Source organism: Platalea leucorodia (genome assembly GCF_965183815.1).
Source record: "Platalea leucorodia genome assembly, chromosome: 21".
NCBI lineage: Eukaryota > Metazoa > Chordata > Aves > Pelecaniformes > Threskiornithidae > Platalea > Platalea leucorodia.
Window position 1 is genome coordinate 1416015 of NC_138843.1, and position 24149 is coordinate 1440163.

Below are 24149 nucleotides of genomic sequence, written 5' to 3' on the forward strand. Positions count from 1 at the left end.
CCTCCGGCATCGCAGGGCGGCCGTCCTCGCCGTCGCTCCTGCCGCTGGGAAAACGGCTCCCTGCATCAAGGTCACTTTATCCGCCCTCATCACGGACCAGAAACGCTCACGTTAACGCGTCTGTCATCGAGTCAGAACGCCGCGCCCGCGACGCGAGCTCGGGGCTGGGCTCCCTTTTTCCCCCGCGAAGGATTTGCGGTCTCCAACGGCAGAGGAGCCGCCTCGCTCCTCCGGGCCAGGGCCGGCGCGCTGATGGCCCGCGCAGAATTAGGTGGAATTGAAAACTTATTACTCACTAAGTCAAACGCAGCGTTTTAAATTAAAACACCCTCCTCAAATCAGGACAGAGTTTTTTAATTTGCATAAAACCCTGTACTACTTTGTCCTCCTATTCACAGTTTTATCCTGGTTTTACCTGTTGCTGTAGCGTTTCCCTGGTGTCGGACCGTCTCTTTCACTGCAAAGCTCATCAGAGACCCTGAATTGCCGGTGGGCTGCGTGTATAACGTAATTATTATTGTCATTATTCAGCGGTGTTCATTCGCGCTCAGGACTGGAAAGTTAAGTAGTTTTGCCATGGTTTTGCCGGTAAGGAACTACTGCTGCCGCTAGACTGGTGCCTCATCGGTATCGGGTTTTTACACGCTCCCGAGCCCTTCGGCGGCAGCGCGGGGCCGCGGCGTGCCGTCCCTGCCGGCCCACGGCAAAACCGCCGGTGCCGTGGCACCGTCACGCAGAACCCGCAGGCGGCGTGCCGCTGCGAGAGCCGTGCCGAGGAGGAACGGAACACCTATTTGCGTGGGTACAACAGCCGAGATTCGGGCAGAGTGCAACACCGAGATTCCTCTGTATTTCATAATTACCTCACGCGCCTGTGTGCAAAACAACCCTTTTCCTGTAGATCCCCAAAGGTACAATAAGAGAGGAAAAGCCCCGTTTCCTTACTCTGCGAGGCAGAGAACGGGTGCTCGCTGCTTTTGCAGAACAATAGCGGGCAGAAGACTTCTTTGCATTTCACCGTGGTTTCTTTTTACTCCGTCTCAGCGCTCGGTTCGGAAATCAATCGCGTTATCCGCGAGCAAACAGCCCTGATTTAAACAACTCCAGCGTGACTACTCCGTGCGACCCCGCTCCGACCAGGAACGCTCCGAGGCGACGGGAGGAATTACCGAGGGCTGGCAGCGGGGCCTCCTCTCCGGGCAGAGCTGGCGTGGCCGGGTCCTGCCTGCAGGCAGGGACAGCGCGGGCGACCTCCAGCACCCGTCCTCGCCGCGTCTCCTTCCACCCTTTCTGTCGGCTCCCGTCGGCACGCCGCTCTTTTTCCTCCTGCGCCGTCTCTCCCTCGCAGACGCTTTAAAATGCTGTTCGGCGCTTTCTAGATGAGATTGTAGTTATTCTATGAAAAACTGGAATATTTTATTTTTAGGGCTTTTTAAACCAGCGTAGTCCCTTGCAGAAACACGTTTGAGAGTTTCCTCTTTTGATAAGGCAGTTTTTAACGCTGAAGACATACTTACCTTAGAAAAACCCCACGGTGGGCTTTTAAACATTTCAGTAAAAACAGGCTGAGCAAAGTGCTTTATTGTTATTTTTTAAACAAACCCATTTACGCTTTGGAACCAGCGACGGGGCTGCATCGTGCCGTGCTCCCCCTGCGTGTGGGGGGGAGCGGAGGCAGCGGCACAAGGCCTCCCGGGAGGCGGCTGCCCGGCTGCAGGCATGGCGGCGCAGCCCTGGGGGCCGCGGGAGGAGGGCGGCCTCCCCGGGAGGCGCTGCCGGCTGCGGGGGGTTAAGACCTGAGCCAGGGAGGAGGGGACCTACCGCCACGGTAGCGAGGGGGACAGGGAGACGCGGGGACGGACAGGGCCTCTGCAGGCTGCGGGGCTCCGGCCCCGATGCGCCGGGGACAGGCCGCCCCCCGCTGCCTCCCTCAGAGGAGAGGGGAGCGGAGGCGGCAGGGCCCCGAGGGGCGGGCAGGCCGCACCGGGGGGGGGGGGTCGGCCCACGGCGGGAGGACGGCCCGGGAGGAGGGGGGAGGCCGAGGCGAGGGCGAGGGCCAGCACCCGGGGCCGGCGGCGGGCAGCGCTCGCCACCCAAGATGGCGGCGGCCCCCTCAGGCGCCCCTTTGTCTGCAGCCGCCGCATTGCCGAGAAGGGCGCGAAACTGGGGCAGCGCGGACACGCCCCCCGGGCGGGGCGGGGCCGCGGCCGCCCCCGGCCAATCAGCAGCCTCCACTTCCTTCCTTCTCACAGGGGCTCCCCCTGCCAACGCTCCCCGCGCTCCCAGCCAATCCGCGCCGCCGCCCGCGCCCCGCCCCCGGGGGGGGAATGCGGCCGTTTTGTTTTCGCTCCCTCCTCCCCCCGCCCCCCGCCGGGGCTCATGAATATTAACAAGATCCAGCCCAATCGGGTGGCGCGGCGCCGAGCGGCGCTTTGGTGACGTCAGCCGTCCCGCCTTGCAGCGGGGGTTAATCTGCATATTCATGAGGTGGGCGGGGCTCAGAGCGGGCCTTTATAAGCCGCCGCCCCGCCAGCCTCGGCGTACATCGCGCTGAGGCTCTGACGCGCTGCGTGGATCCCGCACCTCCAGGGCACCGGTAAGGCGCCCGCCGCGGTGGGCGGGCTGCGGCCGGGCCGGGCCGGGGAGGCTCGGAGCGCCGGAGCTGAAGGGAATGTGTCTTGGGGGCCGGCGGGCTTGTTACCCGGGGGAGTCCGGAACGGGGCGGCCGTGCCGCGGCACGGCCGTCCTCCGCGGCTGCGGGGAGCCCGGCGGAGCCGCCCCGGCTGGCTGCCGGGGGGGGGGAAGGGGCCGGGGCGGGAGGGAGGCAGGCGAAATGCGCTCTCGGAAACAAAATGGCGACGAGCCTCGGCCGTGCAAAATGGCGGCGGGCGGGAGGAGGGGCGCGCGGTGCGCCTGCGCGCGGGGGGCGGGGCCGCGGCGGCTCGGCGGGGCGCGCATGCGCGGGGCCGCCCCCGGAGGAGCGGGGCCCGGGCGCTGCCGCCGCCTCCCGCTGGGGCCCTGGGCCCCGCCGCGCCTCCGCTTCCCGGGGGATGGCGCCCGGCCCGGAGCCGGCCTGCGGGGTGTCCCCCTGTGAGACAGAGCACCGCTCCCCTGGAGCGTGGGCGTCCTGCAAGGGGGTGAGATTACTGGCGGCGTTAGAACCGATTCAGTCGCTCAGGCGTCGTGGGAATATTTTTTCTTTTAGATACTGACGAATGTATTGACTTTGCAGGTCAGAATGGCATCAGACGAGGGAAAACTCTTTGTCGGTGGACTGAGTTTTGACACCAATGAGCAGTCATTGGAACAAGTCTTCTCTAAATACGGGCAGATTTCCGAAGGTGAGGTTGCAGTACCAGGCTGTGACGATGCTCGTGAGTTGGTCAGATCGCACAGGTGCTGATGCTATGTTTCCCCCTCTTTTCATAGTTGTTGTGGTGAAAGACAGAGAGACTCAGAGATCCAGAGGTTTTGGCTTTGTTACTTTTGAAAACATAGATGATGCTAAAGATGCAATGATGGCCATGAACGGAAAGGTAAGGGGGCTCTGGAACAGCTTTCCTGATTTCCTTAAAATGTAGTAAGAGAAGTTTGGAAGATGGGTTTCTGTTTAATGCTATGGAGAAAAACAGATAAACGTTAGTGTCTTAAAACAGTGAAGTGATACAAATAACAAATATACATTGCTAAAGTTCCATGACCTCATTTGTATGGCTGAAAAATACTGACGCTTGATAGGAATGCCTGTATGCACTGTTTGAACATCAATCTGCTTCTGTAGTTGGCTTAGTTGTGACATGAAATAAAACCTCTGTTTGCCAGAACAGTAACTTCTGGTACTGCTTAGCTGGCAACGAAGGCGTGTAACTCATTGTGTACGTGCTTTGCTATTTAAATGTTTAAATCAAGCTGGTTTATTTTTTTTCTGTTTGCTAGTCTGTAGACGGACGTCAGATCAGAGTCGATCAGGCTGGAAAATCATCAGAGAACAGATCTCGTGGATACAGAGGGGGGTCCTCTGGGGGCAGAGGCTTTTTCCGTGGCGGCAGAGGTCGGGGCCGTGGCTTCTCTAGAGGTGAGTGCGCGCGAATGGCTTGCCGTTCCCAAAGTGGTAACGGGATTTGTCAGAATGCTTAAAAACCCCCATGATGCGGTGTCTGTTCCAGGAGGTGGAGAGAGAGGCTACGGCGGAAGCAGATTTGATTCCAGAAGTGGAGGATATAATGGCTCCAGAGACTACTATAATAGCAGGTAAAGCCATCGCAGCCGCCGGCGGGTCGTCGCGCAGCTCTTGAAGCCCATCGCCTGTCCGACTTCAACGTCGACGGGCTGCAGAACCGGTTGAGCAAATACAAAGCATGTGCGTGTTTTTCACAGCAGGAGTCAAGGTGGCTATGGCGACAGGTCTTCGGGAGGGTCCTACAGAGACAGCTATGACAGTTACGGTAAGTCTTGGTTCAAATGGGAACGATGAGTACGTATGCTGTAGGAACTCTCTAAACCTTCTGACCCTGTACTTGAGTCTGGAGAGACTGTAAGGCTCGGTTGGACTGTACCGCTATTTCTGTTCTTGCCCGTAAGAACCAATCTGCCAGGCTTCGGACGTGGTTGTGCCGTTTAAATTTCTAATTTGTAATGCATGTGTAGGAGTTGCTTGGATCTAAGGCAAAGCAAGTTTTTAAAGTACGTTCCTCGAGCTTGAGACTAAGACAAAACTCGGATGCCCTAACAAACTTTAATCAAGGGTGGGGGAGTTCTCTTACGGTGTAGCGAACTAGCACTAGCTTCTGAAATAATGCAAGGGAGTAAAATGCTGGAACTTGTCTATGCTTCAGTGCCTTTACAATTGTGCCTGCTTCTTGTCCTCAGCTACACACAACGAGTAAAAATCCTTCCTGACTCAAGATCGTCCTTCCAATGGCTGTATTTATAAAGATTTTTGGAGCTTCGCTGAAATCGTTATTGTGTAGTACATCTACTTGTATTTTCACTTTTGTAGTATTATCAGTTCTAATCTTGTCAAACACAGCCTGACAGCTTCTGATATGAGATGGTCTAATTAGACTTTTCTTTAAGAAAGCTCTGCTTTCAAGTGTTTTTAATCTTTTTTGAAAGCACTTCAGATTTTATTTTATCCTTCATGATGAGCCAAGGTGTTTTTTTAAAGTTGTGAAGTTGGGGCCCCAATTCAGTTTCTTTTGAGATAGAAAGGACCTTTAATTCAATGTTCACTGGAAGCTGAACAAGCTGTGGACTTTTTTTTTTTAAGTGCATTACCTTCGTCTTTTGTAACATTCCTTTAGTGTAGCAAGGTAGGAATGCAGCCTGGGTACAAATTGGAAGGCAAACCACCTTGATATATCTAAAGAGAAACTCGCTTGTATGTTCAACCTGCATAACGGTATTTTTACTGTTGTAATGATGTAAATTACCCAGAAATAGACTTGCAAACTTACCATAAAAGAGGTTCTTGAAAATGTTTATTTATATTGTCCTTTTTTACTGGAAGAAATATGCATATTCCATTGATATTGTATTTGAAGTGGTAAAGGATTCTTGTATACAGTTTTCTTTGGCTTTACGAAGCCTATTAAAAGACCGTCTGAAATGAACTCTGCTCCTGACATTTACATTTCATTGCACAACACAACCCTTGAAGATGAAGAACAGTCTAAGTAAGAGAGGGTGCCAGAGAAGACTAGCGCTAGCGGAAGAGTGAGCCAGATTGATTGACCAGTCGCTAGAACTTTAACTCGGTCTTGACACGTGCATTCCTCACCATATGTCACATAAGAATAGCAGAGTTGTCTAGAGGCAGAGGACAAAGTGCATGCCTCAGGACGTTCTAGCGCGCAAAGCCGAAGTCAGCAGGAGTCGAGGGAACGCGAGCGTTAGGTAGGATAATTGATGTTGCCTTAAAGTACCGCAGTAGCCTACACTGAAACGCTGTAGCGAAGAATCAGTCCTTTAGGAGCTGGCCTAGTTCTAGCTTGCCAGGAGCACTCGATGGTAGGTAAATTGCCGTGATTAGCTAGCTTTGTCATTGCCTTACAAGTTCTAAGAATTCTTTGCTAGCATATGGAAACTGCAGTGTCCTTGGAGAAAAGAAGTGTTGTGCCTCCAACAGAAACCTCTGAGACGAAAGCTGCTCTCTTGGCTAGTTCATATGTGGAAATAGTCCTGTAATTCGAGGTAACTCCTTTTGCTCATGTCCGCATCCTTCCTCTTGTTGAGAGCTCATTTGAAAGTCTAATGTACCTGTGAAATATTCCTTTGACAATTTTGGTCAACTGAGGGAAAAATTTTAACCCATGCCGTATGCAACCTTTGGCTTGTGGCACAACTTCGGTTCCACAGATCAGAGTTGGGCATGCAGTCATGTCTTGCTAGTAGGTATGGAAGCAAGATGGGAAACGAATTCCCTGACTCGATATGTGTTCATCTATTGAGAATCTTCCTAGACTTCATTAAGTTGCTCACTTTAATTGTAGCTTTCTTTGCCATCCTACTTGTTGCCATTAACTTTTTCCCATAGCCCACACTTCCTAAGCAGCCATGTCAAAGTGGTTAACTCTCTGCTTAGGGATGAAATGATTCAGTGGCTGGTGTATCAAAGGCGTCAGCCAGCCCTGGAACAGTTTTCCCAGACTGTGCTTCTGTGATGTGATGGGTTCCGCGAATGGCTTGTGAAACCCTCGTACATGGCGTGACTTGTGTTGGGGGGAGGGCGGCAAGGCGACGGCTCCGCTTGATGTTTTTGTTAATGCGTCTTTGCTTTGGCAGGCTGAAGAGGGGACACGGAGCGGGGATCCCGAGGAAGGAGAGCGGTCGTTCCGAGGAAGCGGGACCAAGACGCGCGCTTGCCAAGCAGGTAGCCTCTCTGTTGGGTCTGCCCCTCGTCCCGCAGCCGCTCCCGAGCCAAAAGGTCTGGCTCCGTTACTGGTCCACAGCCCTGGGCGTGGTAGAGGCGGACCAGTAGTTTTTGGGTGAAAACTTAGCCTTTCTCTGCCTTCAAATTCACTGTCTTCGTTCTGTTGCAGCAGTGAAGTGCGTCAGAGAAGACCAAGGCCGGCCATTGGCGGGAGCGGTGGAGATGAAGAGCGTTGAGCAGTCTTGTTACCGATCTTTATATAGGTCACTTGAACGAGGAAATAAGTCGATTAAGCTAGAATAAAATACTGGTATGTGAAAAAGACGCATCTCTGTAGTGCTTTTGTGGGGAAACGTAAGAGTGTTGGGCCTGTGGCCAGGGCGTACAGCAGAAATAGCAATATGTCGGCTGTATAACCCAGTTAAAAGTACAAAATAAAGCAGCGCTGTTCTGGGGCGGCGGACAGAGAGGGCAGCCTGTCTTCAAGGGCGAGTTCGAGGAAGAAACGTAATTGCGTCCTTGTAACCTTGAATTAAGTGGCCTAATTACTTTGTGCCTCTGCAAAGCTGCAGCAGCGAAGCAGCTGCCTGTGAAGGGAGCTGCGGGCCGAGCAGTTCCGTGAGGGAGGAGTCGGCGGCGTTCGTGCAGAACAGAAGCGGCTTCTGCCAGTGGAAATGGTAACAAAGACAAAAGTAATTTGCACTTGAATGCTAAAGCTTTCTGAGCTTGGATGGTGAATGAGTTCCTTCCATCCGCATCAGCGTAATTAAACTTTTGCTGACAGGAGTTGAGATGTGGTGTTTCTGCTGCTCGGTGGCTGCACGTTTCCTTGCAGCTTTCAGCTGGGAGGTGAGGCTCACCTCTGAGCTGAGGATTCGCTGCCTTGAAGGACCTGGCTTGAGATAAAGCTGCCCCAGGTTTCCCGCCTCAGTGAGGCCGTTATTTGTAACTCAAAGTTTACGGTTTGGGTTTTAGGATCACTTATGTTAAAAATTAATATTATTGATGTCCGAAAAGTAACGATTTGGGTATTAGCGAATGAACTCTGGTCTTTTTTTTGTTATATCCTGGAATTTTCCAGTAGGGGGACTCGACCGGGTGAAAGCTGCCAGGTGCTCGGAGATGAGAGGTGGAACAGGACAAGCGTTGAAGCGGTGCTGAGCTGCGCAGCTTTCGAGTCCTGCGGCGGGCGGACGCTGGGAGCGTTCGGGGTCAGGAGGCTTCAGTCGGGGGGCCGGCAGGGTGGGAGCGGGTTTCGCCCGGCTGCTCGGGGCACCGCGCGCTGCCTCGCTGTGCTCCTGAGGAAGCACCGTCCCAACGGCCGCGATTTTTTAAAACTAAAAAAAACCCCACATTTGCCCGTGAGGGAAGAGGAGCTGCCTAGAACAAATCCTCCCGGTGCGTGGGAATGGCAAATTCAGCCTGAAGAAAGGCGAGTAAGCCGCCAGTCGCAGAGCCTGCGATGTTGTAGCGAGTCCCTTGACTCTGGGCTAGAACGGCTAGTAAAAGTTGTAGTGCCATCCTCCCTCCTTAGCAGGTGTTGCCTTTTACTTGCAATGTCGGTTGTGTTCTGCAGACTCTTCTGCGCAGGAGTTAAAACGCTTGGGTTCTGATGCTTAATTAAGGTTCTCGATGGCTGTTGTGTTAACTGCTGTAGTGTTGGTTGCGCTGCCTCGCATCCGAGCAAACACCGAACCGGTGGCCCTTGCACCGGCCCGGCGGGGCTCCCGCCGTCTCCGCGGCGCGGTGCTCCACGCTGAAGACCGTGGGCCTTTCCTCGCCCTGCAGAAGGGCAGGCGCGGCGCAAGGGAGTTCGGGTTTCCTTGCAGGAAGTTTGCGCTCGGGTAGCAACAGAATATTAATTTCTCGCTGGTCTGTGAACCTTTACCTGCTCTCCTGGCAGCTGTAAAGCGACGGGGAGATTCTCAGCCTTGTGTTGGTTGGAGTTAGGCCACAGAGACCAAACTTTGTAAGCCCCGCTCTGTTGGATTGAGGTTTTCTGCCCAGTTTTAAGTCCCATCTTCAAGAGGGACCACCAAAAAGTTAAACTAGTCAAACTGCCCTTTTCTTCCTCTTCTGGACATGTGGAATATTCTTAATTTTTTCTCCCCTTGCTGCCTCGTCCCTGTCTCCCTGGCTCGTGATGATGAGCGCTGGTTGCTGAATTCCTCCAGCTGGCCCTTGACTCGGTCTCCTGCGTGCCGCGGCTCGGAAGAGCTCTTCCCTGCGCGGTGGTCGATGTTTTCCGATGCATCGCGCTGTAACTCAAACCCTCCCGAGAAGCCTGTGCCCCCCAGGCTGTCCTCTCCCATGCGTTCTGCCCGTGCCTTGCCGCGCTACGCTGTCGAGCGGAAGCAGCTCAGATTATTTCCACTGTCCCCCGGTCTGACCGATGGCTGTCACGGGGCGCTCGAATCTCTTGCCAGACCCACTGTAACCGGGCTCATTTGGCTCAAACCGCATCGGTCCACGTGCCCGATGCTCATGAAAAACGAGTTCTGGTTCTTGGTTAAATCCTGAGAATGTGGCAGCTCGCTAACGAGGAGGATTTATACTGCAGGAGGCTGGCAGCTGTGAACGTATCCTTGGCAGCTTCAGCGAGAACGGGCAGTAAGAGGGTTTCGGATGCCTGCCCTGCCCGCCCTTTTTGTGTTGAAAGAACACATTTGATTGCTTTATCCTGCTTCCCACCCCCCTCTTTTTTTTTTTTTTTTTTTTTTTTTACTGATACTTCTCTGCCTTTTGGTGATGCTGCGCCCCACTCGAAGGACAGGCTTTTCAGAGCATATGCAAAAAAGCCTGCTCACACAGCCTGAGCGCCTTTGCAGGAATTGCGTGAGCGTTGTGCCTGGTAACCATCGCTGCCGCGGCGTGTTTGAAGGGCAGAACTGAGTGCCTGCTCTCTGGTCCGCGCTGTAAAGCCTGGTTATTACGGCAAGCTGCGGTGGTTTGCCAACCTGCCGAGGCGTAGCCGCCGCTCCTGCGCTCGTGTTCTCGTGTCGCTTGAATCGGCTCTCCGGAGCAGACGGGTGTGATGGAGGCCAGACACTTAGCTGGTATAAATGAGCTCAGTCAATGGGTAAAGCCAGCTTTAAAAACTTGTGCTCTTATTAACTGTTGTCTCTCGCTGGGGAGTCCCAGGCACGAAGGAGTTCCTAAGGTGGCAAGCAGGCTGCTTGCTCACGAGCCCCTCCAGCAGACCCGGGGGCATTCGGTGCACGCAGAACGGGAACGATTATCAAGCTTACTTCCCGAAACCTACTTTTTCTTCCTTTTTTTAACCTTTTTCAAATTATCTAAGTGAAGAGGGTTTAAAAAAAGAAATCAGCTGACACACTTTTGGGGGCTGCATCTAGCAATTCACCAGGGAGGATTTTGCATATTAATGGAGGATGATATTAAATATAGGGGCAAGAGAGTGTGAGAAACCCTTGCTGATAAAAATGCAGTCGGGTGACGTTTAAATTAATTCAAACTGTGAATACTTATGAAGCATTATTTGAAAGACCTTCCTAAATAGCATGCCTAGATGCTTAAACGCAGGCAGAAATAATTAATAGGTGCAAAAATAGAGGCCTAGTTTGAGGTGCTGTTATTTCGGCAGTGCTAATTACGGCACTGCACTAATGGTTTGTTGCTGGGATGGGTTGAGGGAATAGCTGGCTGGATGCAAAACCCAGTCGCATCCTCGGGAAGGTGCTCGGGTGCCGTGAGCCTGATGTCAGGGTGCTGGGGTGACCTATTTCTAGCCAAAATGCCCTTTTTTTCCAAGTTCTGCGTGTCCAGGCCCTTCTCCGAGAGGAAAGCTTGCAGGGGGCTGTGGGGCTGCGCTTCGGGGTGGCTGACAGACCCCCGGGGCTCCTGCGGAGAAGCAAGGCGGTTGTCAGAAATACTCCAAATGCTCGCGTTTCAAGCAATGCTCACCTCTGGCTGCCCATCGTGGCAAGGGAATGGCGGCCCTGAGGGGAAAATGGTGGCCGTGAGGGAGGGAGTCGTGCTGTGAGGGCGAAATGGTGGCCGTGAGGGAGAAAGGGCGGCCCTGAGCAGGTTACGGCAGCCGTGAGGGGGAATGGCGGCCCTGAGGGAGGGCTCGCGTTGCGAGGGGGAAGCCGCCGCCCCGAGAGGCGGGCCGGGGGCGGCGGGCCCTGGGCCGCCCCGGAACGGCGCTGCCCCGGAACGGCGCTGCCCCGGAACGGCGCTGCCCCGGAACGGCGCTGCCCCGGAACGGCGCTGCCCCGGAACGGCGCTGCCCCGGAACGGCGCTGCCCCGGAACGGCGCATGCGGCTCCGCCGGGCCCGGCCGGTGCCTGCGCCGCGCGGCACCGTTCCGCCGCCTTCCTGCGCCCGCCCCGCCGAGGCGCCCCTCGCCGCTCCGCGCCGCCCGGCCCGGCCCGGCCATGCTGCGGCCGGAGCCCCTCTGCCTCCTCCTCCTCCTCCTGCACGCCGGCCGGGCCGCCTCCCCCGCCCCTCCGACCACCCCGAGCCCGCTCAACGGCACGGAGGCGTCGCGGGCGACCGCGGGTAACGGGACGCGGCCGGGCCCGTCGCCGGACCCGCCGCCGGGATCGCGGCGGCTGCCGGGGTCGGGGCTGCCGGTGCTGAAGCGGGCGGTGTACGTGCTGAGCGCCCTCTCGGCGCTGGCCGCCCTCTATTTCCTCCTGCGGGCGTTCCGGTGAGTGCGGGCCGCCCGGTGCCCCCCGGCCCGGGGCCGTGCCCCCGCTTGCCCCGGTTCCCCCCCCCGGGCCCTGGGGTTGTGCCCGCTTTGCCCTGGATCCCCCCTCCCTCCCTGCCTCCGCCAGGCCGGAGCTGTGCGCCCCTCTGGCAGCGCCTGGGAAATGCCGCTGTAACTTCCTGCCGCTGTTAATTACCTGAGGTAATTAGCAGCGATCAAGCATCTCCCGCTCCCCCTGCTTCTGCCCCTCGAGTCCTAACGGCCCCGTCTCCGTGCAGTCCCGCCGTGCGACCGCACGCTCACTCTGCGCTCTGTGTCCCTCAGCCCTAGGTCAGAGGAACCCAGAAACGAGCGCAAAACTCATTTCAGGTTGAAGAAACCTCAGCGGAAGAAATACGGCCTCCTGTCGAATTACGATGAGAACATAGAGATGGCCTCGTTTGACAGCGACGAGGACACGGTGTTTGAAACGAGAAATCTGAGGCGGTAAGCGGGTATTTTGCGTGCTTCTCTTTTCCTCGCGAGGGGCTAAGACTCCTTTTCTAAGGAGGTGGGAGCTTTGGCGCAGATCCTATAAGCAGATCTGCATAAATTAAACTTCTGTGTGTGGTCTCTCTGTGTTGGCACAGACTTCATCTCGCCTTTCTTCGTTTTCTGACCGAGCACAGAAAGGGAGGTGCCCCGGTTTGTTTGGAGCACCGCTCTGTGCCTTGGGTTTAGCAGGCCCGTAGGAGGGCGAGACGGCCCTCGTGTCCAGGCTGAGCCTCCCCGCATTAGGCAGGAAAACAAAAACTCCTGTGTTTTTCGGCTTAGGAATTGCTCCCAAGTCACATCGCAGCTAAAGCTCACGATCCCATTGGGGCATCCGTTCCTGCTTTCACAGCGATGTGCTTTCATCCCGCGGACCACGCAAGTTTGAGTTCTCTGGAGGATGTTTTTTTAAAGCTGAGGAGGAATGTTCCCTCGGCGTAGCTCGCTGTTTGGCCTCTCACCTCCCCCGGCTGTTTTGAGGTTGGTAGTGATCTGTCACGCTGTAGGTGCTCACTCTGATGCTGGGCGTCTTCTTTTTTCCAGATGATTTGGGACCAGCGGCACCAACTGCACAGGCTGACCAAGGGGGTGCAAGTCCAGTGGAATCACCTTACCAGCGCTCGAGTTTTATTTTTATAATTGCTTACAATGATTATTAATTAACAGTACAAACACTTCCGTAGCTGGGGCAGGGGGAAGGGGACCAAACCTGTTTTCTTCACACACGTTTTTGGGGAAAGGTGGAGCTGCAAGCTAAGCGATGCTGCACTGGGTGCTGTTAACTGCACAGGGAGATGCTGAGGAAAACGTAACTCCTGGATGAATGCTTGGCATTGGAAACCTTACCGCTCTGGACTCCAGTGCTGCAGCCGCGTCCGCTGGCCTATCAGTGTTTTATAGGTGCTCGTATCCCTCTCTCTACTGACTGTGGCAGTCAGCTCGAAGTATCAGGCAAGTGGATTCCTTTCGCAGGCTGATCCGCTTTCCTTCGTGCGGTATCAGGTTCCTTCTTTAGGAAGTGTCTCTGTAATCAGCTCTGATCTGGTAGGAGCTGGGAGAGCTCTGTTACACTGGTGGTGGGTGTGGATAGCCTTGTGTTAGTTCAGACGGAGAATAGCTTTGGGAACGAGTTAAATGAATCAGTTCTCTTGCAGTGGCAGGGTTAGCAGTTACAGTCATAATACAGGTCATTACATGGGTTTACAGAGCAAAGACATGTTTACAAAGGAAAGGTGCCACTTAGCCCGAAGGAGCATTCCTCCGAAAGCGCGCGGTCTGGGGGGCTGCGAGCGCCCAGCCTGCTCTGCCCCGCTGCAGTGGTGCGCTCAGAGAAGGGCGTGACATCTGCCAGCCTTCTGGATTTTGAGCTGCTGGCTCCGAGATCACCTGAGGAAGAGCCGGAGCGCTGCGGTTTGAGTCGGAGAACCGTGACTGCTAGCGTGACCTGTCTCTGAGCATCTGATGCCTGGAAAAGGAGGACCCAAACCCCTATGAACTGTGATTCTTAAACTGAGACAGCCCTGGCTCAGAAATAATCTCTTCTTGAAGGGTACTGGAGTTTCACTCTCTTGCTGGTACTCAAGCTATGTCCCACTGTCAGCCCAGCAAACTGGGGTGTTTCTGTGCAGCCCATTGTGTTGATATTTGGGTTCTTATTGTGTAGGACCAGACGTGAATGTGTTAGAAGGTCGTTGTTGGGTGGATCTGCTGCTAAAACACTGAAAACTGCTTGCAAAGTGCTCCTGTTTCAGCCTTGAAGGGAGGGCTCTTCCTTGAAAACTGGGCGGTGCAGGCCTGTGTCCTTCAGTCCCACTTCCACCCCAAACTGGTAGTGCCTTTGTTAGGAGAACCCACGGGAGTTACCCTGCGGGCCAGGGAGCGCCCTGCCTGACCTCACCCTAAGGTGAGGACCGAGAACGTCTTTGGAGTAACGGCTCCTTTCTTTTGGTTAGCCAGTCCCCTGTAGATAAGGGGACAAAACCGACATTAATAAAAAAGAGCGGGGCAGAAGGGATATCCTTATCAAAGAGCAAGGACGGGTGGTTTTTGCTGCAGGGCGCCTGGGCGCTGGGGTCTGGCTGCTGCTCTGAAGTCCCTGGGCGGCAGCTGAGGGAGCGGTGGGATCCCGGCGCTCGCCCGTGCGAGGGGCAGCGCTTCTCAGCGCAGAGCGGGTGAGGCTTCCTGGAGAAACGTCGCCCCGGGGGCTGGCAGCTCTGCCTTGCGCGCGTGCAAAAGATTTTTAAATATATATATATTTTTAGTACTGCTGCCATGTGAACACAGCACTTGGATGTGCCCTAATTTCATATCATTTGTATCCTTTCATGCCTCCTTCAGGTACTTTCTGCTTGTTTAGCTGATGCGGAGATGAAAGCCTTTGCTGCGTTCCTCTGTGAGGAGAGCAGTAATGGCTAAATCTGGCCGTTGCTGCCCCTTGGGTGATCAGAGAGCTGGTTTGTGTGATTCGCGGTGGTGTGTCTTCCTTGATCCTGCGTGGGCTGGCGCGTCTACGCGCACGCCGATAACTTTCTCTGGCTCTTCAGCTCCCTCTGCAAAGTTGTTTCTTGCATCGTGCCGAAGCTGGGTGAGCCTGACTGCCTTCCAGCCCACCGGCGTGCCCTGGTCGGCGTTTTGACTGGCACGCTCGTCGGCCTGCCTTTATCTGAGGCGATCAACTCGGTCATTCTTTAGGCTCCGCTCCCCGTTGGACAGATGGGGCTTGCAAGTTTGAAGTTTCCTCGCCTTGCAGGAGTGGATGGTTTATTGAATGTCAACAGTTGAATGGTTTTGATCAAAGAGGGGACCCCAAGCCGTAGGTCCTGCCGTGAAAATAATTCTGATAGAGTTTGATTTTGCTCTTAGAGGCATTTAGAATTTGAGCAGGGAAAGATGTGGAGGGATCCAGCCGGAGCAGGGAACAAGGTCCCTGTTCCGGTACTGTGCAGGCAAAGGGTAATTAGGGTGACGGCCCGGAGGGTGTGCCAGCCCGGTATCTATGCACCACGCAAGTGTTTTCAGAGTTCTTCTAGCCCTCCTTAAAGGAGTGGGTTTCATCACGTGGAGAACAAAAGGTGATTGTGGAACTGTAGCGTAGCGTTGCCGTCACTTTTATTCTGATCCCGTTTTGGCTAGGGACAGGCTAGAACTGCGATAGTGGCCCTGTGTGGTTATTTCCGTTTTCCCCCGAAGCATCCCGCGTCTTGGAAGCAGCCGGTAGTCTGGATTTGCTCTTCGCAGGCCAAGATGTTACATTCCTGCTCCATTCTAAAGCATCGTTCAAGGCATCTTCTGCGAGGAGAAAACAAAGATGCTAATTACAGATCTGAGACTCCGTCGAGGACAAATCCACTGCTCGGCACAGCTGTTACTGATCTCCATTCCTCCTGGAAGGATAAACGAGCTACTGCAGCGGCGTCTCCTCGCGGCGGTGGAACAGCGCACCCATGGGCAATCAGCACGAGGCCAGCGCAGGCTTTTGGGGGTGGATCTTGCTAATAATAGTGGCTTTCAAAGCCTTACGTTATGTTTCCATAATAAGAGAGCGTTCCAGTAGTTACTTCAGCGATAGTTTTAGTTACTTTATGTGTATTGGATGCCCCTGTTGATAGCCTAGTAGGTCTCTTTACAACAGGTAGAACTTGCAGTAGTTTTTCAGAATAGATTTAAATACACGGATGCAAACAGACGCACGCGTGCTCTGAGCATGCGAGATGGCTCCGGCCCGGGAGCCGCGCGGCTGCGTCGGTGCAGGGCCGCGCTGGCGCGAGGAGCGTGCGCCTGTCCCTGGGCAGGCTGATGCCTCACCAGCTCCTGCTGCACTTTTCTTTCTCCAGAGGGGATCGGGGTGTTCGTGGGAGACGCCGTGGGCTCCGGCTGCCCTTTGCTGTTGGCCTGTGCGGGGCTCCTGCCGATCCGTGCCAAAAGGCCGCCGGAGCTGACGGGCGCAGGGTGCCGAGAGCGCAGTGCGCGGCTCCCTGCGGTGCTGCGCCGTCACCGGCCCGTGTGTGTCACGAGCGACAGCTACATTCGCTTGAAACAATCGCTATTGTTTAAGCCAAAGCCTAATTTCAAAAGTTTACGTAATTGCCTCTCTGATCTTCTTGGAGGGCTGTATCGAATCCTCTGCTGTTGATATTGAACTGCTAGGCAAATCGACTGGACCGTCTGCTGAGGTTAATGAGATTGACTGCGAGCGCCACGAGCATCGGCGCTCTGTTGTTCCTAACGTGCTTCTGTTCTCTTCCATTTGTACCTGCGACTGGAATGGGATCTGCAGCGCTGAAGTGCCGGGAGAGGGACCTGCGGTCTGAGCAGATTGCCAAGACGTCAATAAAACAGCGCTCGAGTGCATTGTGTTGTCTGTGCTCTCAGGAATGGAGGAGCTAGTCTTTCACCCTCCTGCTTCAATCGTTGATTTATTTTTAAATAGCAACCAGTCCTGTATTGATTGATTGTTTTACTTTCGTTTACAGCATCCCTCCTCCATTGTATCTTCAAACAAATGAAATAAAGCATTCCGTTTCACCCCATTCCTCCGCGGCGGCGTGCTCGGCCGCCGGCATTCGGGGTCGTTCTGCGGGGCCACCTCGCGTGGCCGGCTTGCTGCCGAGCCGATGGGCTGGCGCTTTCACGGAGCCTCAGCTGCCCTGGCCGAGCGTGGCCTCGCGCTCCGCTTGGCGATGGGTGCACGATCAACCCTTCTCTGTCAGAGCCGCGCTTCCCTCAGTGCCTGGTGCTCACCTGCACCCATCGTCGCAGGGTTCGTTGCAGTTTTCTGAAGTCTCCTCCCTTTCCTTTCTCCCCGTTCTCACATTAATCCCTTTTCTTGTACAGGAGACCAAGTAAAATCCCTGCAAGGGTGATCCCAGCCTCTCTGCGACAGAAGATCCAAGTTACGTTTTGCTTATCTGGGAGTCTGGAGGGAGCGGCTGTCCCCTGGGTGGGGATGTCCTGGCTCCTCAGCGCAAAGAATCAAAGCCTGAACAAAATCGAGGGCGTTCCCTGGTGCTCGCACCCGCTTTCACCCATCTTGCAAAGGAGGGTGGTTCTGCGGGTTTCGGGTGCGTGGATCAATGACACCGAAGAAAGGAGAAGCCGCGTTCCCCGTGTCCCGCTCTGCCACCCCGCTCCCGGTCGCGTCCTGGGCGCGGGCGGCTGCGTGCTCGTCCTGCAGCGTGGCGCGGCTCGGGGGCTTTCGTGGGCCCCCTGCTCCCACCTCGTTCCTGGCAGGGGCTTCTGGTGCTGGGGCCCGGAGCTGGCGGGAGAGGGGCTGGCGAGCAGGGCGACCCTGTAGATGGCACTCACAGACCGAGCATGCCGGCTGTTGGGGCACTGGCAACACCTGGCGAGGCTGGAAATAAACCCTGATGCCTGAAAGAGGGAAGCCTTCCCTCCGGGAGCTGCCTGGGGACGAGGCGGAGGTGCCCCCTCGGGGCTGCGCCTCGGGGTGGGCGCGCAGCAGGGTTTGGGGGCTCTTCGGGAGCCGAGGGTTCCCCCAGCTGCGGGTGGTGCTCTCGGCCCCGGCTTTACCTCAGCCGGATTTAACCTAGCCCTGTCGGTGCTGGTTCGCAAAGGCTTTTTAGGATGGTGGGACAGACACAGTTTTAAGATGCCCTCATTTGACTGAGTTAAGCTGCAGGCTCCCTGCTCGCGCGGGAGCTCGTACCGCGAGGGAAAGGCTTGTCTGCGCAGAGCGCGGAGTTGTCTTGGGCTGGTCCAAGGCTTGGCATAAACCCCAGCTTGACTAAAGCCCGGCCCAGAGTTTGCTCCCTTCTCCTTCAAGTCGTGTTTCCCAGTCCGTGCGCGGCACGGTAAGCGCGGCGCGGCGGCGCGGAGACACGTGCGAACCCAACCCTGCCGCGGCGGCGCCCCTCGGCGCGCGCCTGCCTTTCCCCGGGGAGCGAGCTGGGCAAAATTAACCGCAGCGCTTAATGAGCGGAGGAAGGGCGCTCGCTGGGGCGGCGGTACGGGCAGGACAGCGTCGTGCCTTCCAGCCCTGGTCCGTGCGAGATGCTGGGAGCTGCGACGGGATGCAAACTGAGCGCTTGTTCGTTTTCAGGCTCCGGGGGCTGGTAGCCCCAATTAGCGCTAATGGCCGCGGCCTGTGCCTGCTGGATTAGCTGCACATGTGTTGTCCTCCACACCATTTTCCTGGCCCTGTTCTCTGCTCTGTGCTACCAGCCGGAGCTCGCGTCCCAGGTCTCCAGCTGGGGAGAGGCTCAGGCTGGCGCTGGCTGGGATTCCAGTCACAAACACAAGCTGGCGGCATGGATCTGCTCTGAATTTATTTTAAACTCAAGTTAAAGTGCTCTTGATGCTTTGGATGCAAATGTCCTTCCTCAAAATGGGACCTGCAGGCCGTTTGCTGAGTGCTGGTAAGCGCTTTTGATTTCACTAGCCTGTTTGCTGCTGCAGCGCTGTCCCTCGCCACCGTGCTCCGTGGAGTGCAAAATAACCTCCGCGGCAGGGCCCTGGGGGAGGAACCACCTCTCGGCTTTCTGCTGGCGTGGAGCACTTTCCTTGCTCTCTGTACTCAGACCTGTTTTTGTAGTGAGGGCTCGTGTATAAAGTTGGGGGTTTTGGGGGGGTGTGTGGACAATCTGCAAGTTTTCCAGTCGTGGTATAGAAGAAGAGATGGTCCGAGTCCCTCCAGTCACTCGCCCGGGGAGGAAAAAAGAGAGAAATATAGGATTTCACTATGGGTAAAGGCTGTTTCGTTGATGGATTTCAGAGCCCTTTGTCAAGGAGGTCGATGCCTCTGGCACCGCAAAGAGCGGAGCTGTAATAGGCGGCACTGTCTGCGCTGGCAGGGCTCCGTCCCCTGGCTCGGGGACCCTCCGTGAAGGCACCGGGCTCTCGGTCCCCTTCTGTGGGAGGGCAGCGTTGTGAGTGAAGCGCTGCGTTCTGCTTTTTGCCCGTCACCTGGCTTCACGCAGGTCACCTGGGCTTTAGATTTCCTATTTGTAAAAATCGGAAGATGAGGAATCCTCCTCACGGCTGGCTCGCAAACCGCGCTTGAAACTACGACCTGGGGTGGGACCGGCTGGACGTGGGGGTGAGCAGCGAGGCGGCCCTCGGCGAGCAAGGGAATGGGGCCGGTTGTGGTCAAATGTTGCAGGCGTTTTGCTCGGTTTATTGCTAATGCGCTAATACGCTTGCTAAGTGGCTCTAGGCACTTCGGGGGTGACCGTGTCCTGTTCCCGCCTGCGCTGCCGGCGTCCCTCCGGCTCCGGGGACTTCGCAGGGAGCGAATGGGGGAGTTTTCCTCGCCCGGTGCTGCAAACAAGATGGCAGGCTGAATCCTGCGGTGCTCCGTGGGCACCGGAGCCGCTCTGCAATCGTGTCCGTGTTTATTGTGCGATGCAGGCTGCACGTCGGGAAGGTGGCTGGAAATATTTGAAAGCCTGCTGCAGAGTCTCCTCTGATGTCTTTTCTGTTCCGCTCAACAAAGCTCTTCTGCACAACTAGCGGGATTCTTCTGTTTAAAAAAATTAGCTTTACTTAGTTGGCTTTTTGTCTAAATCCTCCTTCTGATCTTTATTTTCTTCCCTTACGTGATGGAAAGGTGAATGGAAGTGGCACTTCAGCCACAAAAGCCTTTCCTTTAGAAATGTTGCTTGTTTTTGTTTTAAAAATTTTAAAGGGGGCTTTGCAGGGGAGAATGGAGAAGCATTTTCTTTTTAAGTTACGCTGGGGAATAGAAGTATAAAGGGAAGAAATGATCATAACCGTACTGGCGACGGAACAATATTTTTTTTCGAGTACCAGAGCTAATTGAAGAAGGAATTCACACAACAATTTTTGCAATCTAAGGACGAGTAAACATTAAAGGGGATGCTGTACTTCTGATGCATGCTAATGTGCGACTGCACGCGTGGAAGGGAGAAGATGTCCCTAAAATTAAATTTGAGATGAACGTCTCAGATGTTACACTTCAGTATTTTCTTCTTGACGTTGCCAGATCAAAGCCGTGAGCGAAAGCCCACGTCCAAGGATACCTGTCGAGAGGGTGAACCTTCGATGCGCCTCCGAGATGAAATCGCTAGAAAACGGGGCGGCAGGGTCCGATTCGGTGGAGGCGCTCCCAAGGCTGCGGGACTGCTGTGCATCTCGGCGGGCCTTGTTTGCTTCAGCAGGTTTCCTCTGGGCTCGGAGGGCCCCCTGCCCACGCAGAGGTGCTTGCAGGCCGTTACCAGCAGTTTTAATGAACATGGGTTTCTGGGATGTAGGCAAATGGGGGGCTGACATCACCCGATTCCCAGTAATCGTGGCTCCTGGGCGGGAAGAGGTTTGTGTTGTTGCTTCCAGCGCTGGCAAATCGCACAGAAATGGCATTGAACTTGCACGTGAAGGTACGGCCGCATCAGCTGATGCCTCCTCACCCTCGCGTGTCGGAAGCTTCTCCCGATTTCGGTACGTTTCCACGCTGGCCATGCTGCAAACCCCAGCAGCCGCGGCTGTCGGCACTCGGGGCTCCTCTTGCTCTCTTTGCGATCAGAGTAACGCTCCCGTCTGCTGGTTAATAAGAGCTGGGAAATGGAAGTGGTGAGATTTGCAGGTTTTGCAGCTAGAAGAGACCATTATGTTCATCGTGCTCAGCCTCCTGCCGAGCGCCGGCTGGTTTGTCCTTTTTGTGAAACTAGGTTTCTCTTGGAAAGGATGCCAGCCTTCGTCTGCAACAACTGAGCGATGGAACATTTTCTGCATCCCTGATATGCTGCTAATATGTTCTGGCGGTTAATTACTCTCGCTCTTTTAAAGAGAAAACCTTGTGTACTTAAAATAATCCTAATCGTTTCATTGTTCAACCTGAGCTGAGTGCGCGCTCCCCCCTCTCTGACGGGAGTGCTGTAAGTGCTCTTTCTGAGAGCGAAAAACCTGGTGGGCATCAACGCCGCCAACAAGCAGCTGGGGGGCAGGAGCCTCCGCGGGGCCACGGTGCTGCTTCACCTCCAAAACCCCAGGCAGGGCTGCGGCGAGGTTTTATTCGGTTCCTCCTGCCCGGCGTTAGCTTGGCCCGGGACGATCCCGCTCGTGCCCACCGTGGTCCTTTAAAGCAGCCGCTGCCTGTAGGCAGCACCCGCGGGCGCGTTGCGAAGCTGTCCCTGCAGGTCCTTGCCCGTGGCCACCGTCGGGCGCTGCCGGAGTCGTCACCGGGCTCTGGAGCATCAGCGCACCCCCTGAAGGCCGCGTGGTCGCAACTCGTTCGTTTGGCTTTCCCGCGCATCAAATCTAAACCTCCTGCCTCCGTCCAAAGCGGGCCAGAGGCATCGTGCCGACATCCCCGGCGGCAGGGCAGCCCGGCCGGGCTCCTGCGGCCCGGGCCGTCCCCGGCGAGCGGCTCCCGAGGCCGTGGCCTCCTGGAGGGATGGCGGGTTTGCCGCGGCGCCGGGCTGGGGAGCCTCCTCGTCTAATGGGGAATCTCAAAAAAGCCGAGCAGAGCCGTGGCGGCGTGGGGGTCGTTGTGTGCCGCTGAAGGCACAGCGGGACCTGGGGACGCGTTGGTTCAAATTCTCCGGTACCAGGCTATATTCTGATCTCTTTTTTTGCCGGTGTTATTTTAATCTGCTTTTCTCTCACATCAAACTGCCTCTTTCTAAAGAATGCAGAGAGGTATTAGGTTTGTGCCCTTTGTGGTATATAGCAAAGGTTTGAGATACTGCTTTTTTCTTTTAGAAGTGGAGGGTTTTTATCCATGTTATAACTTTAGCTTCTCCACAGTCATCGTTTTGGCTTCTCGACTGGCTTGGATGAGTGCACCGAAAACGTTTTCTGTGTTTATTAGAGGAAGGGAGGACTGCGTGTCCTTAACGAAGGTTCCCGGGCCTTTCGCGCATGCGCTTGCGGCATTAACGGGTGGCTCAGGCCGTTTTAGTGAACGCGGCGTTCAAACCAAAATAACTTTCTTCCTCCATCTGAAGCGGCAGGAACGTCCCCGCTGCCTCAGCAGACTTGGGGCCGAGGCGTTCGTTCAGCACCGCTTCCACCCGGGGCGGCTTCGCTGGGGGCCGTGCAGGCGCGGGGAGCCCCTTCCCTCCAAAGCCCCTGTTTTTCCACGTAGAAAACAGCACGTAGGGAACCTTCTTTTTTAAATGAAGGAAGGATTAAGGCACAGCGAGAACTGGTTTGCCAAAGGGCTTCCAGGGAAGCAGTGGCAGATCGGAGAACCGAAGCGAGATCCCCGGGTCTCAGCCCGTGCCTGCCCCGCCGTTTTTCTTCCCTGCTCTTTGGCTGCCCGCAGCGTCGTACGGGATAACCAGGGCTTGAATTTCCATCCTCTTAAAAGCGGCAATTTAAGGAGATTTCCAGGGGAGCAAAGCTGCCAGCGCGCTCCTCGGCCGCCTCCCCTTCCCCTCCGTTGCTGCAGGTCACCTCTTGGGCGGCTGAAGATGGTTTTCTCCCCCTTTCTCCATCCACGCACGCTCCTTTTAGAGGCTCTTTGCTCTCCTCACTTTCCCACAGCTCAGAGCCATTCTCCCAGCTTCAAAAGGTTTACTAATTACCCTAATGAGGTCAGGAGAGACCAAACGCTTCTGCGACTTCAAGCGGGGGCGGGAGGGGTTTGGAAGGGGGGAAATATCTTGGCTTGTGCCGCCACCGAGGCGTCTGCGGGAAGGTAGCGTCTCTACCTCCGCTCCTGCTCCCCCACCTTCCCATCTCGAGCAGAAAAAGCGAAAATGTGGACAGAAGGTCTCAAATGTATCAAACAGCTTTTAAAAAGAAATTCCTTTTGCCTGTCAAAAGAACAAACAGATACACCAAAAACTGTCAGAATTAGTGTTGGAGTAATTGCAGAAGCTCTCCAAGGTTAATGCTCCATTAGCGAACAGCTCTCACGCAGCTAAAAGCCAGGACGAGACAGGTTGTCAAAGGCTTGCTGGAGATTAAAGAGCTGCGTTCCCAGCCTAAACTCTCTGGTGGATGTTGTGGGGAAGGGGGGTGTTTGTGGGATGGAGATAACGCCGGCGTGGCTTGCGCTGCCGTGGCATCGCTGGGGAAGCGTGACCCAGAGCTGGAGGAACGGCGTTCAGCCCTCGGTCAGGTCCCTGCTCCCTGGGGCGTGGGGTTTTGCAGGGTTTCCTCTCATTTAAACACTCCGCAAATTCTTTCGCCCGTTTTGGCCAAGTTTAAAAGCCAATCCCGGGGGCAGCGCTGGCCCCGAGCCCGCAGGCAGCCCGAACCGGCAGCGCGGGGCGGGGGAACCGTCCTGGCTTCGGAGCGGGAGCCGCGCTCGTCCCGGAGGGAGCGGGGTGCGGGAGGCCCCGGCGGCTCGGAAATCGATGCTGCCCGGGCATCAGCCAGCCCGGCGGGATTTGTAGTGAGCAGGGCATCGCTTTTAAATTGAATTGGGGCCTGATTTCATCTCCTAGGTCAGTGTAAGGCTCGTTTAAACAGAACTGACCTTGATTTTTTTTCTTTTGAGGAAGAAAGGAAAACCATTCCCAACTTCCAGTGAGGCAGCACCCTCTGTGCCCCAAACGCTGCGCCGGGGGGTGCTTTACCAGCGCCTGGGAGGACACAGTGGCAGCCGCGGGATCACCTTTTCACGGGGACCTGGGGTTTCAGCGTCTTCCAGCAAGGGAGTGACCTTTCTTAATGCGTGCGGGTCTGAGCTCAGGTCTTTGCTTCCCACGAAGCAGAGCTTTGTCTACCAGCGTTTCACCTGTGGCGAAGGTGCATTTAGAGAGCCGAAAGAGGCAGTTAAACTCGCGCCGCCTTGGAAATGCCGCGCCGAGGACCAGCCCCAGCCATTTCCATCGCAACTTCCCTGCGTGTAAACAAACACCCACTCAAAAGAAGCCAGCGGGTTCCCGCTGCCGCTCTTGATCTGAATGCGGACACGGCTGGCGTGACTGTGTTCTTTGTCAGGGCTGTCGCTGCTTTAAAGCTATTATGATGGTGTTATGATAGTGCCTGAGATCCCTGCCAGGATCAGGGCTTTGTTATGCTGGATGCTCTGCGCACGGATGCTGAGAGCCGGTCCCCGTGCCGTAGCGCGGCAGCCTCGGCTGAAAAGGCTGATGAGAGGATGGAAAAGGGGAGGAAAAAAATGAACGTGCGTGAGGTAGAGCCCTG

The 24149-nt window shown here is 55.6% G+C and overlaps 2 protein-coding genes across 8 annotated transcripts in view; both read left to right on the forward strand.

Annotated features, from left to right (window-relative positions):
- Positions 1-2510: 2510 nt before the first annotated feature.
- CIRBP (cold inducible RNA binding protein) lies at positions 2511-7181 on the forward strand. Of its 7 annotated transcripts, none has more exons than XM_082331285.1 (8): positions 2511-2596; positions 3233-3341; positions 3430-3536; positions 3937-4075; positions 4167-4251; positions 4378-4445; positions 6784-6871; positions 7041-7181. In XM_082331285.1, the coding sequence occupies exons 2-7, from the start codon at positions 3239-3241 to the stop codon at positions 6786-6788; spliced, it is 507 nt and encodes a 168-aa protein (XP_082187411.1). In that variant the 5' UTR covers positions 2511-2596; positions 3233-3238; the 3' UTR covers positions 6789-6871; positions 7041-7181. The 7 variants fall into 7 exon arrangements, with proteins under 7 accessions (XP_082187411.1, XP_082187412.1, XP_082187413.1 ...); XM_082331286.1 differs by having other exon boundaries at positions 7044-7181; XM_082331287.1 differs by having other exon boundaries at positions 4381-4445.
- A 4046-nt stretch (positions 7182-11227) lies between these two features.
- The window catches only part of LOC309599646 (ephrin-A2-like), a gene marked incomplete at its 3' end in the record, with an annotated part of 78543 nt that continues 65621 nt past the window's right edge, over positions 11228-24149 (forward strand). Inside the window, exons 1-2 of the mRNA XM_082331264.1 lie at positions 11228-11543; positions 11913-12029. Of these exons, the coding sequence (XP_082187390.1) occupies positions 11269-11543; positions 11913-12029 (392 nt within the window). The 5' untranslated portion in view covers positions 11228-11268. The remainder of the gene's footprint in view (positions 11544-11912; positions 12030-24149) is intronic.

Coding starts and splice junctions, on each gene's coding strand:
- CIRBP (XM_082331281.1), top strand. CDS start 3,239: ATGGCATCAGACGAGGGAAAACTCTTTGTCGGTGGACTGAGTTTTGAC. Junction 3,537..3,936: donor TGATGGCCATGAACGGAAAG/GTAAGGGGGCTC, acceptor TCTGTTTGCTAG/TCTGTAGACGGACGTCAGAT. Junction 4,076..4,166: donor GGGCCGTGGCTTCTCTAGAG/GTGAGTGCGCGC, acceptor TGTCTGTTCCAG/GAGGTGGAGAGAGAGGCTAC.